Below are 14,009 nucleotides of genomic sequence, written 5' to 3' on the forward strand. Positions count from 1 at the left end.
AACGGTTCAATGAATATCAGTCTTGTGCAGGAGCTTCTGTTAGAAGGAGAAGATTCCAGGTACATTTTTGGCCTAATAAGGAACAGCTTTAAGTGAGGCTTCTTTGTTGGTAAAGAAAGAAACTTGGTCGTGGAGCAGAACGACGACTGTAAAATCGAGTCAAAAATATTTTGAAGCAGATAAATTCCTATAAAGATGTAGAAGGACGCAGGAGGGAGCAGTTCATGTGAGGAAATGGAACAAAAAGCAAGAAATTAAGATGTTCTGCACTGAGGAATGGCCTAAACCTCCTTTAAGCTAAGATTTAAACAGGATGTGATGATCAGAAATGTTACTGTTGCTCAATCAGGTCACCCCCCCCCCCCCCCCCCCCCCCCCCCCCGATTCATAGATATGCAATATCGGATAATGCAGTCACCTGACCTACTTTTAGTCGTGCAAACATCTGATGAAGTTTTAGGGTATATTTATGCAGAAATACAGAAAATTATACAAGCTTACTGAGCACCACTTAAAAAATATGCACTCAGTGACCTAAACCTGCCCCACAAATAAAACTAGCCCAAATCATCCAGCTGCTTGCAGGTTAACTGCACATCGAGTTCAAGTGAAAATTCTTACATAAGTGTGTTTCATTGGGCTTTTCCTGTTTCCAGGTCCTCTTGTTGGTTGGCCACCGGATACACTTCATCCTCCACAGCTTTTTTCCTCTGAATCAGGCAGTCCACCAGGAGGACAAACACTGCTGAAGAAATGAGGCAGAAGCCTGAGAGGTAGAAGGCAGAGCCGTAGTCACTTGTCTGGTCCACTAGCCAGCCTGGAGAAAAAGAAACAGAAAAATCACACCCTGTGCCGGAGATGATCCGTGCCCCTTCAGCTACCCTGTGCTTGTTTGGGTGGGGGGATAGTTTCAAATGTTTCAACTCTTATAAGAGAAAATGATCACGTTCTAGTTCCTAAAAATGACTTTTATTTGTTTCATTACTTATACATAAGGCGCTCTGCTGAGGCCCTATTCCAGTGGTTGGCCTCTTTCTGCACCGTGCAGCTTCACAGCAAGGCCTCCTATTCAGTTCAGTTTTATCTCCATAGCACCAAATCACAAAAGCAATCTCTAGGCTCTTTAAAGATACAGTCAGAATTATCCAAATGAAAGAAATGAATTCAAATCCAATCATCTCTTTGATTCCTTTGGCTGTCCTGAGCATGCACAATGTGACAATGGAGAGTAAGGCTCTGTTTTAACGGGAAGAAACTGCCAGCGGATCCAGACACAGGACTGGCTGTGGGTTGAGAAGACAGGAAACGGGTCAAACAGCACCAAAACACCAGGCCAGAGACACCTGCTTAGGTAACCGGGCTCCTAAACTTTGGAGAAGCGTTCCTCATTTCGTCTGGTCCACCAAATCTGTGGTTTCCTTCTACAACCTCATTTCTGTAAGTTAGCCTGCTCAGGAAAATTCTTCATTTTTACTTTCTGTTTTTACTTTCTGTTGATACAGGTTTGGTCTGGGCTCTTTTTTTCACCACATTATGTAACACTTTGTAACGCTTTCAGTCTCTTGTCACACCTCCAAAACAAATATGAGGAAGTTCGGTCAGTTAAATTCAAAACAACTTCTGGCATGTTAAGTTTATGTCATTTTAATTACCGAGTCTTTGCTTCAACATCTAGGAAATGGATTTGGCAGGCACACAGACAGCAAATGAGCATAATTAATCATCCATGTGGGATATTATGGGATTTTGCAGGTCAACCTTTTCCCTGCATTTACACCGCAACATTTCTTCCTACCTGAATCCCGGCTGGGTTCTTTCTGTGTGCAGTTTGCATGTTCTCCCCATGTGTGCGTTGGGCGTTTTCTCCAGGTCCTCCAGCTACCTCCCACCCTCCAAAAATCATGCATGTCAGGTTAAACGGTGACTCTAAATGAACCCTAGGAGTGAGTGTGAGTGTGCAGTGGTTGCTCCAGTGCCCCCGTGACTTGGACTCAACTGAATTCAGTGGGTATGGAAAACGGATGGATCTCTTCTGCTTGATTAAAAGTTCATCCGCCCGAATCATCATTAGATTAAATCTCCGAACAACTGCCAGAGGATGGTTTTTGCAGAATGCTCTGATGACACGATTACATTTAGGAAATAATAGAAAAAAACCCCAAAACATTACTTTATCATTAGATTTGCGTGGAATGTTGTGATGATAATAAAAGCTCACTGAGCAATTTTTAAGGAAATTTGTGAGACCGTGGCTAAATAAAGAGGGATCAGATGTACTCACGCAGTCTGCGAAACAGATGTAGAAAAACAGCATAGCAGGAGAGGCACTTCTGTCCCCAGGGTGTTTAACCCAAGATGTAAACAGAATGCTTTGCTCCATCACTTTGTCTATGCTTAAAGCATAATGATAAGCATGCTCTCTCTTCCTGTAGATTGAGCTCTGGAGGCAAAATACTCAGACTACCTGGCACCTATGTGACAGGAAAAACATTATTTACATAACATCTGCTTCCTCCAAAAGGTCTATTACCATTGAGACTCCTTCAAGATCACTACTCACCAACAGCTCAGTCAACTGAGAAAAAGTGAATCCTTGTGTCAGACTTGAAGAAATTCCCTCGTGGTATTCACGAGAATGGGAGGAATGAATGAGCAGTGTGGTCTGCAGCCAAAGCTGAGGTATGCAAAAATATTTGCTTTAATTTACTGTAATTTACAGTGAAGCCCACAATTATTTATACTGGTGCGATATCTGGAGCATGGGTTTAAAAACAGGTAAAAACAGGAACTCTTCCAGGGATTTCTCCAGGTGGGAAATTACAAGAGAAAAACGGGTGACAAATGTGAACCATTGAAATATTTTTTTGTTCTTCTGAGCAAAAAAAAAAAAAGCATTTCATTACAAAACTCCATTTGCCATCACAACAATCAGATGGTTCTTGTAAGTGTTGGAGCTCTCCTCGTCCAAGGCCTCATGGTCACAAAATCCCGCATAGTTTCACCCCCAAAAACTAACGTCAATGTACCATAACACACGCCTCCTGTCACAGATGATTCAATAAGCAAAGGCAAAGAACAAGAGGAACTTTGTGTGAGATGAAGCGCTGATCACTGGAGCAAAAGCCAGAAAAACAGCATTTTTTTGGTTGTTTATCCTTCAGATCAGTAACAAAGAGAAAATACTGTTCCTTCTGTTTAAGATAAGTAGAGAGACCCCCCCGGTCGTCATCCATGAAAACAAGCTTTTTGCTGAGACTGCTGCACTTGCAATACCATAATCTTCTTTATTTCTTTGAGTTAAGCTCAGCACCAAACTACAGAACTGAAGCAGGCTTCTTACTCAGAGGTCCAGCTTAAATGCTTGGCTTCATACTTTTTAAAATCATTTCTCTTTGTACGACACGAACACTGTGATGTGTCTCAGAGAAACGCAAGAGAGACAATTTTCCGACTTTCAAACTGAACAAATATCCTCAAAATCGATGACTTTCAATTTGAGAAATGGAGCCCCGCCTCCATCTAAAAACAGCAAAATCTTTTCTCCTTACTTTTACATGATTGCGCACATAATGCGATGGTGTTAATGTAGCAGTGTAGGCGTCACAGGGACAACTTCCACAGAAGTATTTGTTCAGTGTTGGATTAGTACTTCAGCTTCTGGATACTTCTTCTACCGTTGACAAATTAAGACTGAAAGTCAGGGACCCAACGTTCGCTGTCTGCTGACAGATATTGTACACCTTCTGGACTCCAACCCGCGCGAAACCTGAGAACCTGGGATAAATATCGTTTGACCAATCGCATTAACAGATCAATATTGGGAAAAAATATTGGGCTGTGAATAAGATGAAGCCCCCTGCCTCAAATCAATTTACTGCTGGTCAGCAGAAAGTGCTGTTTGCCAAGAAGCTTGTAATGATGATCAACAGTTAGAATATGAATCACGCTAACCAGCTTGCTTTAGCACATCAACAACTATTTCACTGGTGATTCAGCACTCATTAGAGAATAAGAATATTTCACTTGACTTTTTGTCCTTTTCATTGGGATAAATGCCATCAGAACTGAAATATCAGTCAGAGTTGACAAAGATTAATTCCTGTTTTACGATGATCCCAACTGATGATGTTTTGAGGGCCCTTTGATGCGATGCCAGCTTCGGTTCATAATCCCCATGCAGTGTCATGTGGGTTTTATGGCCGACAAAGTCGATCTATCAAACTACAACAGGAGCTTGAAGACCAGAGCTGTGCACACTGGCGTATCTGTCCTGTCTGAACAGTGTCAGAAATCTTTAGGCTGAATTTGGTGGCTTCTGATGCGAAGATGTAAGCCAAACCTGCTGGTGATGGGACATTTCCTTCTCTAAACATAGGCCTATGGGAGTGCAGCATCCACCTGGCAACACTGTACTGTTTGACATGAACAACAAAGATGACAGTCATTCTTGTAAAAGAATTTATGTACAAGTACTGCTTGTCAGATTTAAATATCTATAGGTCAAAAGACCTGCGTGAAGAGAGATCTGCACTTTGTTTAAGCGAGCAGTTGGAATTCTGAGTTTTTACTTTAGTTCAAGTACTGAGCTCGAGTTCAAAGCTTAGGTATAATGTTTACCATAGGCATGGTAACAGTTAATTAAAAGCAATGTATTACCTACTTTCATATGAATAAAGAGGAGGAAATGGACTTTTCTACCTGACATCATGATAACTCATCCTATTATTCTCAGAGGCTTCTCTTTGGACTGATTTGAAGAACCAACAAAGGGACACTGAACTGCTAAAATGCTACATCATGATATAAAGTGAGGTTCCTCTGAGGGCCCTTTAAAGTGATGACAGCTTGTCATCCACGTGCAGAGTCACATGGGCTTTTCCTCTTGTCCATGTGACTCACACAAAGTCTATCTCTCAAATCCCGCAGCAGCGTGTGGAGCTTCTGCCGTGCATAAAGGAGAACTATGCACACTGGGAGGTCAGTCTTGCATGAATAATGGACATAATGGTCAGGTTTAGTTAAATGGCTCGTGAGGAGTTAAACCCATTTTCTTTATGTCAGCTGAAACTGCTGTCAATCTTTCCTCTCCGGAGTGCGTGTCAAGGGCTGCAACGGTTGTACTCTCCGTTGTAGCAAATGTCAGACATTAAAGGTCAAATCCATTTTTCTTTCTTTTCAGATATTTTCCAATAAAAATGTTGGAAAAAAAAAGTTTTGACTGTACTGTATTGGCCTATAATTCCTTAATAACTTCCAGGCAAGTTTTAAGGTAAATCTTTTGTAATTTGGTGCCACCTATAGAGGACTCCAACTCAAAGCTTCCCGATCAAATAAATGCAGGGGTAAAATGTATGAATGGGTCTTCTTTTGGTAAACCTGATCCTGACTAAAACAAAATAAATTATTAGATATATCTGATGCTGCCAGTTATCGTCAGTAGTCAAATAACTATTCTATATAAACTATATTCAGGCCAGAATAGAAGAAAGTCATAGCTTCCATCAGTCAAAGCAAAGACACAAGAAAGAGCCACAGCAACTTCTCACCTCCTGCAGGTGGACCGATGAAGCCTCCGATGCTCCTGAACAGCATAAAGAGGCCCAGACCACTGTCGAATCCCTCCAGGGTCACAATGTCCACGATACAGGTGACATGTATGGCCACCACGCAGCCGAACAGGAAGCCGTAGAGTGAGGCAAAGATCAGGATGGCCCAGTAGTTGTGGCTGACGGGGAACAGGAGTAAGATGACCCCGAGCAGAGTGGCCACGATGCAGAGCAGCTGCAGGTTCCTGAGAAACCTCATGTTGGCTAACCACCCGCAGAACAACCTCCCTACCAGGTCTGCTACTGCCAGCACTGACAGGATGAAGGCTGGCCAGTACTCATCAATTCCCAAACTGTTGGCGAAGGGAACCAGAAAGAGAGTGGGGATGAAAAACCCTGCAGCTGCAAAGATTGCAAACAGGATATAGAGAAGTAGTTCAGGCTTTTTCAGGAGGGAACACTGGAAGATCATCTTCCTTTCAGATGGGAGCGCAGCGGCATCATCCTCTGGACTGGCTTTGCTTTCTTCTGTTGTCCTGTGGCTCGTCTCCAGGGGTCTCATGAGCGCACCGCACACGCAGATGTTCAACTGAAGGCCCCCAATGAGGAGTAAAGCACCCTGCCAGCTGTACACCTCAATGAGCCACTTGAAGAAGGGACTGAATACGACAGCAAAGACACACTCCCCTGAGCTGGCAATGGCATAGGCAATGGGACGCCATCGTGCAAAGTAGTGGCTCACCATACTCATGGCGGGGATCCATGAGAAGGAAATGCCTGTTCCTGAAAAAAAGAGGAAAAAGAGGATGAAAACTGTCACTCTGGCCTTTCAGGTCCACCATGATAATAACAATAAAAAAACATATATTCTACTAATCATTACAGGAGTTGTCTTCAACAAGTGTAAAACCAGTTTCCTCAAGAATATGAAATTAAATCCAACAGCCATGTTTTGTTTTTACGTGGTTTTTTTTGCTTCTTACTCTGTATTAAACTGCGGTTACCTTTACCTTTGATAACTAAACAGGTGGGAGTCCCGTTTTGTTAACCAGCTCACTTTTTCTTAAGAAAAACTCCAGAGACTGTGCTGCGTGCTGGAATTTACTTTGCAAAATGCTGTACATGGCAGACAAAGAACATGAGCTCATTATGCTGCCCAAAATGTGGTTTAAGAAATAGACAAGGGCCGAATGCATCATCTCTGCCTCAAAAGTACAGATGGGATTTCCCCACATTCACTAGAAAAAAGGGAACCAGGCTGAGTGATTTTTTTAATTCTCTGCACATGTGTATCAAGCTATTTCAGCATTTTCTGCAGTTAGTCAAATCTGTTCTTTGGCAGTTTCTTTCACTTGTTAAACAAAACAAAACAAAACAAAAAACAGCTAAACAAAACATGTTTGGATGGAGTACAAAGAATCTAAGTTTTGGAATCTGAGCAAAGTTTTTCTTTTCTCCTTTCTGTCCCAGAAAAAGGTGACTCCACAAAGAGTGACCAACTCCGTCGCACCCGAGAGAGAATGTCATAAAAAACGGAAACGCTTCCCAAGCTTCTGAGTGTATCCTGAGTGTGTTACCTTCCAGGAAGCCCATGGTGAGGTAGAGCCAAGGCAGACTGAGGTCCAGAGATGCCAACAACAAGCCCAAAGTGCACAGCAGGCCTCCGACCACCATCACCACTCTCTGAGAGAACCGCAAGGTCAGAGCACTGGCTACTGGAGCTGCGGACAGACAAAAAACAAAGCACTACAAAAGGACCTCAGCTTTCACACGGACAAGAAATTAAAGGCAGATGACAGACTTTACCTCCGATGTGAAACATGGCAATTGTTGTGGATGTAACCCAGGAGGTAGTGCTGGTCAGGACTCCAAAGTGGCTCTGGATTTCCAGAAAGAAGTGTCCGTAATTTTTGAGGACAGCGGCGGTAAGACCCATGGTGAAAAAGGCTGATGTGACCACCACCCAACCGTAACCCCCATCAGGAGGTCCAGCTCTTCTGGACTTCATCTTCAACAGCTCAGCAGGCTGTTCTCCAGCCTGTACTGGGAGGCAGTTGCAATAACCCTCCCCCCATGTGAGTAGGACTCATGAAAATGCACCTCTAAAAATGCACAAATGCAGAGCAACTGTCAAACAGTGTCCATGTGTCCAGGTTTACCCAAATGCTCCCGTATGTTTGTAATTCAAGAAACCAAAATGAAGATTGGCTCTCCCTGTGCCTGACAGTGCTGTGTCCAGTTAAACAGAGACCCTGTAACCCTGCCCAGACTGTTGAGATATACTGACATTAAACAGCTCAATACAACACCTAAAAAGCCAAAACCTCGACTCCCCCTTAAATCTCTTGAGCAAATGAAAGTGTAAATTTCACGTAAAGTTTGAACAGCAATTTATTTTGGTTACATCGCGTACGAATTTTTAATACAAATCTTAAAACCGACGAAACGCATAATTGAAAAAAAAAAAAACAACAAAAAACTTTTCAAAATGTTTGAAGAAGAGAAGGGAAAAAAGAAAAAGATGAAATTTCAAGCTTACATTTTCTTCCCGTCGCAGTCAGTCCAACTCCTGATGTCCTCTTTCAGTACAGTAGGAACAGTAGTGCTCCGCCAGCACACCTCGTACTGAGGCGAGGATGCATCCGCGCAGTCAAATATTCCGCCACCGCCCGTAACTGTTGTGCGCTTCTCTTTGGATTTTTACGGTAACCTCATCGCAATGCCACTATGCCGAGAGCGTTTTACGTCTTAAGACTGAGCTAATGTATTATCTTAATTGAACAAATGCTGTAGAACACAATCATTACACTCGATTAGAGCAGCAACGAGCAATTTGTTTGCGGAAAAGTTTGAGCTAAAGGACATCCGGGGCACAAAACATAGCGTCATTGATTTAAGTTTGTGCATAAATGTGAGCGCGGATTCATCTACGAAAAGCTTTCACGTATATATTTGACAAATAGATTTAAATAAATCAACGGAATTATTTTACGTATGACTTTAATATGTGGAAATGGGCTTCTAAATACATAAATTGCGCTTCCATTTTAAACCAAAATGGTAAGAAAGACCATGTATACCTGCATCATTTACTTGACTAAATGCGTGTCTAGCTCAGAAGCCTACAACAGTCTAGTTTTCTTGAACGTTGATTAAATAAAAAAAAAAAAAAAAGGTTCAATACAACCACAGATGAAAAACATGACACGAAATAATTTTAAAATTTGTTTTTATTTTGTCAAGTAGGAACTTGGCCAAAAGGCGGTACACCCTATGATTCAGTACCTTATAAAAACCACCTCTGGCAGCAATAGCTTGATGTTTTCTCCATGATGTTATCTGTCTCTTACATACTTGTGAAGGAATTTGGGATCTATAGTGTTGCCTCTGTTCATTGTGGTTTGCAGCATTTGTTTGTGCACAGCTCTCTTAAATTCCCACCACAGCATATGAATAAGGTTTAAGTCTGAACTTTGGATTCCTTCCTTTTTCCAGACACTCTGTTAAAGGTTTGACGCTGAGCTTGGGGTCGCTGTCCTATTCCACAAACCAAATTCAACCAAGCTTTAGCTGTCAGACAGATTTAACCTGAGCACTTTGGTATACAGAAGAGTTTGTGTTTGACTTGAAAACTCCAAGGTGCCCAGCTCCTAAGGGTGGAAACAAGCCAAAATCATCAACCTTCCCCCACTGTGTTCGACAAGGCGTAGGTGCCAATTATTGCCAATGCGTTTGGTTTTCTCCAAACATGTTGCTGTGCATTATCACCAAACATCTTTCAAAAAGGACATTGCTCCAGAAGTTCTGTTGTGTTTCCGAGCGTAACAACAAACCAAGCTGTGCTGCCATGTTCTTTATGGAGAGAAGAGGCTTTCTCCAGACAAGCCTTCCAAACAAGCCATACCTGTTCAGTCTTTTTTTAACTCTGCTGTCCTGAACATTAACATTTCACATGCTAACTGAGGCCTGTGGAGTCCTGAGATGTTGCTCCTGGGTTTCTTTTTGCAGTTTCTCTCAGCATCGCAGTCTGGCCTCGTGGTGAAGATGCTGGGATGTTCACACCAGGGAAGACTGACGGCTGCCTTCAATGTTTCACACTTGTGAGGAATCAGTCTCACTGTAGAATGATGGACTTGAAAACTGTTTAGAAAAGGCCTTATAACCCCTCCCAGATTAACGGGCAGCGAGAACTGCTCGTCTATGATCGTAGCTGATGTGTTCCTCCTCGACATGTTCCAGACCATCTAACTGGGAAAACTTGGAGAGATGCTCACACTTGCTCATTAATCAAGTGCTCATGCTCAGCAGTGCCTGGGTACTACTTCATTCAGCAGTGAGGGTGTACTACAACCCCCCCCCATCGTTAAATTAATAATGATGATGTAATATGTCATGTTGCTCATCTGAGGCTAATTTGCCTAATTTTGTGACGGACGAGATGAATTGTCTTAAAACCTTAAAATTGAAAGAGGGTGTGCCATGTCCTTTTCTCTTGACTGTAGGACAAGCTCAAGGCATTTGTAAAGGCACAAGAGATGTCAAAATCTTCAGGAGCACTTTTGACAAATTGCGATGACAGGTCGTTATGCTCCTTTTTGAAAAAGAAAAAAAGCTCTCCGTTTACCAGGTAAAACTCCTGGATTAAGTAAAGACAGATGCTTTGGGATTTAAAAGCACTACTTAGTTTTGAGGGTTTCCGTGTCAGCAGCATTTGGACTTATAACGTTACGAGGAAGTTCAAAGCGATGCGCCACAACAATTTGTTTCACAGATATGTTCTTTAATTTTCACACCACCTCTCACATTGAAAACAAAGACAGATTTTTAGAATCACCTTCATATGTACTTAATTTACAACAACATCTTGCTGGTATTTCAAATATAGTATTCACCATATTTTAATTTTATAAAATTATAAAATTTCTGCACATATGTACACAAAAATACTGCAGTAATATAGTCCATTTTCATTTCAGCTGACAGCACAAAGGGGTGGCAAGAGCTAGCCCAGCTAGCTGTATGAACAAAATACACACACACACACACACACAGCGCACGCACACACACACACACACACACACAACTTGTTCTAGCAACAGTCTTGTCACAGTCACTATAAACTCTTCCAGTCTTCTTCTAAAACTTTGACCAAACATTTTCTCTCCATCAGCACCATCGCTTTCAACAGTTTGACCAGCCAAACATTTCCACAAACCTGCAATAGAAAAGTGCCTGGCTGAAAGGCACCTCAGCAACAGTTCTTGAGCAAAACTTCATTTCAAACCACCAATCTTTCCAGGCATGCTGCTTTTCATAATGCGGGCACCTCGTAGAAGAGGGATTTTGCTTTTGCCTTTTTTCCCTTTGCCACAATGGGAGCAAACAACAATCCCGAGTGTCTTGATTGAAGAGGAGCATGGCACTTTGGGCGATTTTAAAACTCCTTGCTGTCTCTGAACAGGTCGATGCGCAGGGCCAGCTCCTTGAAAGAAGGACGCAAGGTGGGGTCTTTATCCCAGCACTCCTCCATGATCTCATGTAACTGAAAGGTAGAAGGCGAAAAAATGTTTAGAGCAATGAGGCCAAAAGAAACCTTCATTAAATTTTACTGCACTGGCCTGGACTCGATATAATCTGGAAACATTTACAGTCACATCCTGGCCTCCGAAGAGCAACAAAACACAGCCCTTGTCAGAAGCACTTTTTAGCTGATGAATACTTCAGCGACGGCAACTAAATTTTTCTCATTCCTGGTGGTTAGAAAGGCTTTTAAGTTTAAGCCTTCAAGAAAACATGAGTAAACTTGTTTGACAAGGGTGCAGCTGCTGTACACCACAAAAGTGACAGCCAAACTATTGTAAAGAGATACATAATTTTGCCAAAAGTATCAACTCATCTGCTTTTACGCACATGAACTTAAGTGACATCCCAGTCTTAATCCATAGGGTTTAAGATGAAGTCGACCCACCCTTTGCAGCTATAACACTTTCAACTCTTCTGGGCAACCTTTCCACAAGGTTAAGAGTGTTTTTAATGGGAATTTATGACAATTCTTCCAGAAGCGCATTTGTGAGGTCAGACACTGATGTTGGACCAGAAGGCCTGGCTCACAGTCTCTGCTCTAATTCATCCCAAACGTGTTCGATCAGGTTGAGGTCAGGACTCTGTGCAGACCAGTCATGTTCTTCCACACCAAACTCCCCCATCCATGTCTTTATGGACCTTGCTTGGTGCGCATACCCCCTCCACCAAACTTTACACTTGGCACAATGCAGTCAGACCAATACTGTTCTCCTGGCAACCAACAAACCCAGACTGGTCCATCAGATTGCCAACTGGAGAATCGTGATTCGTCACTCCAGAGAACGCGTCTCCACTGCTCTAGAGTCCAGTAACGGCGTGCTTTACACTACTGAATCCGACGCTTTGCATTGCACTTGGTGATGTATGGCTTGGATGCAGCTGCTCTGGAACCCATGGAAACCCATTCCATGAAGCTCTCCACACACTGTTCTTGAGCTAATCTGAAGGTCACATGAAGTTTGGAGGTCTGTAGCGATTGACTAGTAGCGGGAAATTTCACGACTGGACTTGTTGCACAGGTGGCATCCTATCATGGTATGAATTCATTGAGCTCCTGAGAGCGACCCATATTTTACAAATGTTTGTAGAAGCAGTCTGTATGACTAGGTGCTTGAACTGATACAATTGTGGCCACGGAAGTGATTGGAACACCTGAATTTTTTATATTTGGATGGGTGAGTGAATACTTTTAGCAATATGATGTGAGGTTTCACCTCATAATTTTGTTTGATCATGATTTTGGTTTTACAAAGTTGTTTTGACAGTATGAAAGCAAGTCAGCGCTGTGTGAACAGTCAATCACAGACAATGCCATGGACTTTAGAAGGACAAAAAGATTAGCTGTTCCTACCTCTGTAGGGCACTCCAGGGGTTGAGGCAGCCTGCTGCCTGATTTCAGGAGCTCAACGAGGTGATAGACAATCAGCTGCCCCTGCTTGTCGTTGCCCATCATTGACATAAAAACCTGAGCAGGAGAATAGGACAGAGACCCAGACAATGGTTACAGTGAAGTGAAAGACTGGTATGGAAGACACTCCACAAGGTTGACAGAGTGCAAGAAAATTGTGACACAAGGGTACATGAACAGCACTTAATGACATGTAAATATGCAACAGCTGAGACAAGCACAAAGCAAAACAGGCAGCGCTCATCTGCATGTCACAGACATTTTATCAAGACCTCAGGAAATGGTATCAGCTTGTGCCTAGAAATGAATATTTAGTTTCCTTTAAAGCATTATTATATACACGTCTGTCAGATAGTAATCCCTTTTACATGAATGTTCTTTACTCACTCTTCTGTGACACAGAGCCACTGCATGCACACAATTATTGACCATGCATGTGAGATGGGGAACATTCAAAAAGCATTTTCACACATAAGGTCAGTAACATTAGTACTTCTGTTGGGGTGTTAACACAAGATTCACATCCTGGTTCCCTTTCCAGGAATGTCCCTCTCGCTTCATTCAGACATGCCTGCGAGAGTGCCGGGATGACATGGTGTGCGTGACATTTGCAATTAGTGCAAGATTGAAGTTAGAGAAATGCTTTCTAACAGTCTTTATTGAGTCACAGTTTTCACTCAACAGCACATCATGTCACCGTAACAATGGGCATCAACATGCAGTGGTGGTGGAACATTTTCCCACATGTTTAAGCTTGTTAAATAGTCCACGTTGGACTTTTCCTTTACTCTGTCTGAGGGCTTAGTAGGATTACATTAACTTCTATTAACTCAAGGAAAAACAATGACCCCCTCAGCTGCTCCGTGAAGGTAAAGATGTGGTCTGCTCCACGACCTGGACGAAAACCTCACTGCTCACTACTGAATCTGAGGCATGCAAGGAGTGTCTGACTAATTTTCAAACACCCTGAAGAGAAACTCTCCAAGGAAGAGCGAGTAGTGGGGCCCCTGACAGTTGGAGCTCACTCTCCTGTTGGTGCTTTTAAAAAAGGGGGACCACCATTGAAGAAGCATGTGAGCTAAAACAGCCCCACAGTATCCAGAGCCTTCAGCAGCCCCGGGACAATCTCATCTGCTCACAATCCCCCTTCTGCTGTGAAGCTTTTCCATTCCCTTGGTGTTCTCATAACGCAGCCGTTTTTCATAAAAGGATCATAGCAAGCGAACAAACATGCTGCATTTTGCTGAACAAAACGCCAGCAAGTGGCGGTTGTTCAAAATGATTTTTTTTTGCACGTTTAATGCTCATTTGGTCAGCTGATGTGAAAAAGGTAAGTTTTATTTGTGACCACCAGCAAATGATGAGAGAGCTCTGTGAGTTATGTAATTTAATTTCTATTGATATTGTGACTTGACTTAAGACTTGTTCCCTGATGAAACAGTTTCCAACAAGTGCACTGGGTGTGTGTTAAT

General features: G+C 42.6%; 2 protein-coding genes across 3 annotated transcripts in view; both read right to left on the bottom strand.

Moving 5' to 3' along the window:
* Positions 1 to 632: 632 nt before the first annotated feature.
* LOC140309102 (monocarboxylate transporter 13) lies at positions 633 to 8,126 on the bottom strand. Its single transcript, XM_072386931.1, has 5 exons — positions 8,086 to 8,126; positions 7,353 to 7,589; positions 7,124 to 7,267; positions 5,547 to 6,329; positions 633 to 817 (listed from the first exon to the last, which is right to left on the bottom strand). The coding sequence occupies exons 2-5, from the start codon at positions 7,552 to 7,554 to the stop codon at positions 633 to 635; spliced, it is 1,314 nt and encodes a 437-aa protein (XP_072243032.1). The 5' UTR covers positions 7,555 to 7,589; positions 8,086 to 8,126.
* Positions 8,127 to 10,309: 2,183 nt separating this feature from the next.
* The window catches only part of jak2b (Janus kinase 2b), a 28,826-nt gene continuing 25,126 nt past the window's right edge, over positions 10,310 to 14,009 (bottom strand). For both annotated transcript variants that reach the window (XM_072387502.1, XM_072387501.1), the window contains 2 exons: positions 12,481 to 12,594; positions 10,310 to 11,088 (listed from right to left, as the gene is read on the bottom strand). In XM_072387502.1, the coding sequence (XP_072243603.1) occupies positions 10,981 to 11,088; positions 12,481 to 12,594 (222 nt within the window). In that variant the 3' untranslated portion in view covers positions 10,310 to 10,980. The remainder of the gene's footprint in view (positions 11,089 to 12,480; positions 12,595 to 14,009) is intronic.

The sequence above is a fragment of the Leuresthes tenuis genome, unplaced genomic scaffold (genome assembly GCF_036924035.1).
Source record: "Leuresthes tenuis unplaced genomic scaffold, fLeuTen1.0.hap1 SCAF_6, whole genome shotgun sequence".
Classification (NCBI taxonomy): Eukaryota; Metazoa; Chordata; class Actinopteri; order Atheriniformes; family Atherinopsidae; genus Leuresthes; species Leuresthes tenuis.

What these genes read in the sequence shown, in the direction of transcription:
- LOC140309102 (XM_072386931.1), bottom strand. Translation starts at nt 7,554, where the DNA reads ATGAAGTCCAGAAGAGCTGGACCTCCTGATGGGGGTTACGGTTGGGTG. An exon ending in TGCCATGTTTCACATCGGAG is followed by an intron (nt 7,268 to 7,352) that starts GTAAAGTCTGTC and finishes GTCTGTCCGCAG; the next exon opens with CTCCAGTAGCCAGTGCTCTG. An exon ending in CACCATGGGCTTCCTGGAAG is followed by an intron (nt 6,330 to 7,123) that starts GTAACACACTCA and finishes TCTTTTTTTCAG; the next exon opens with GAACAGGCATTTCCTTCTCA.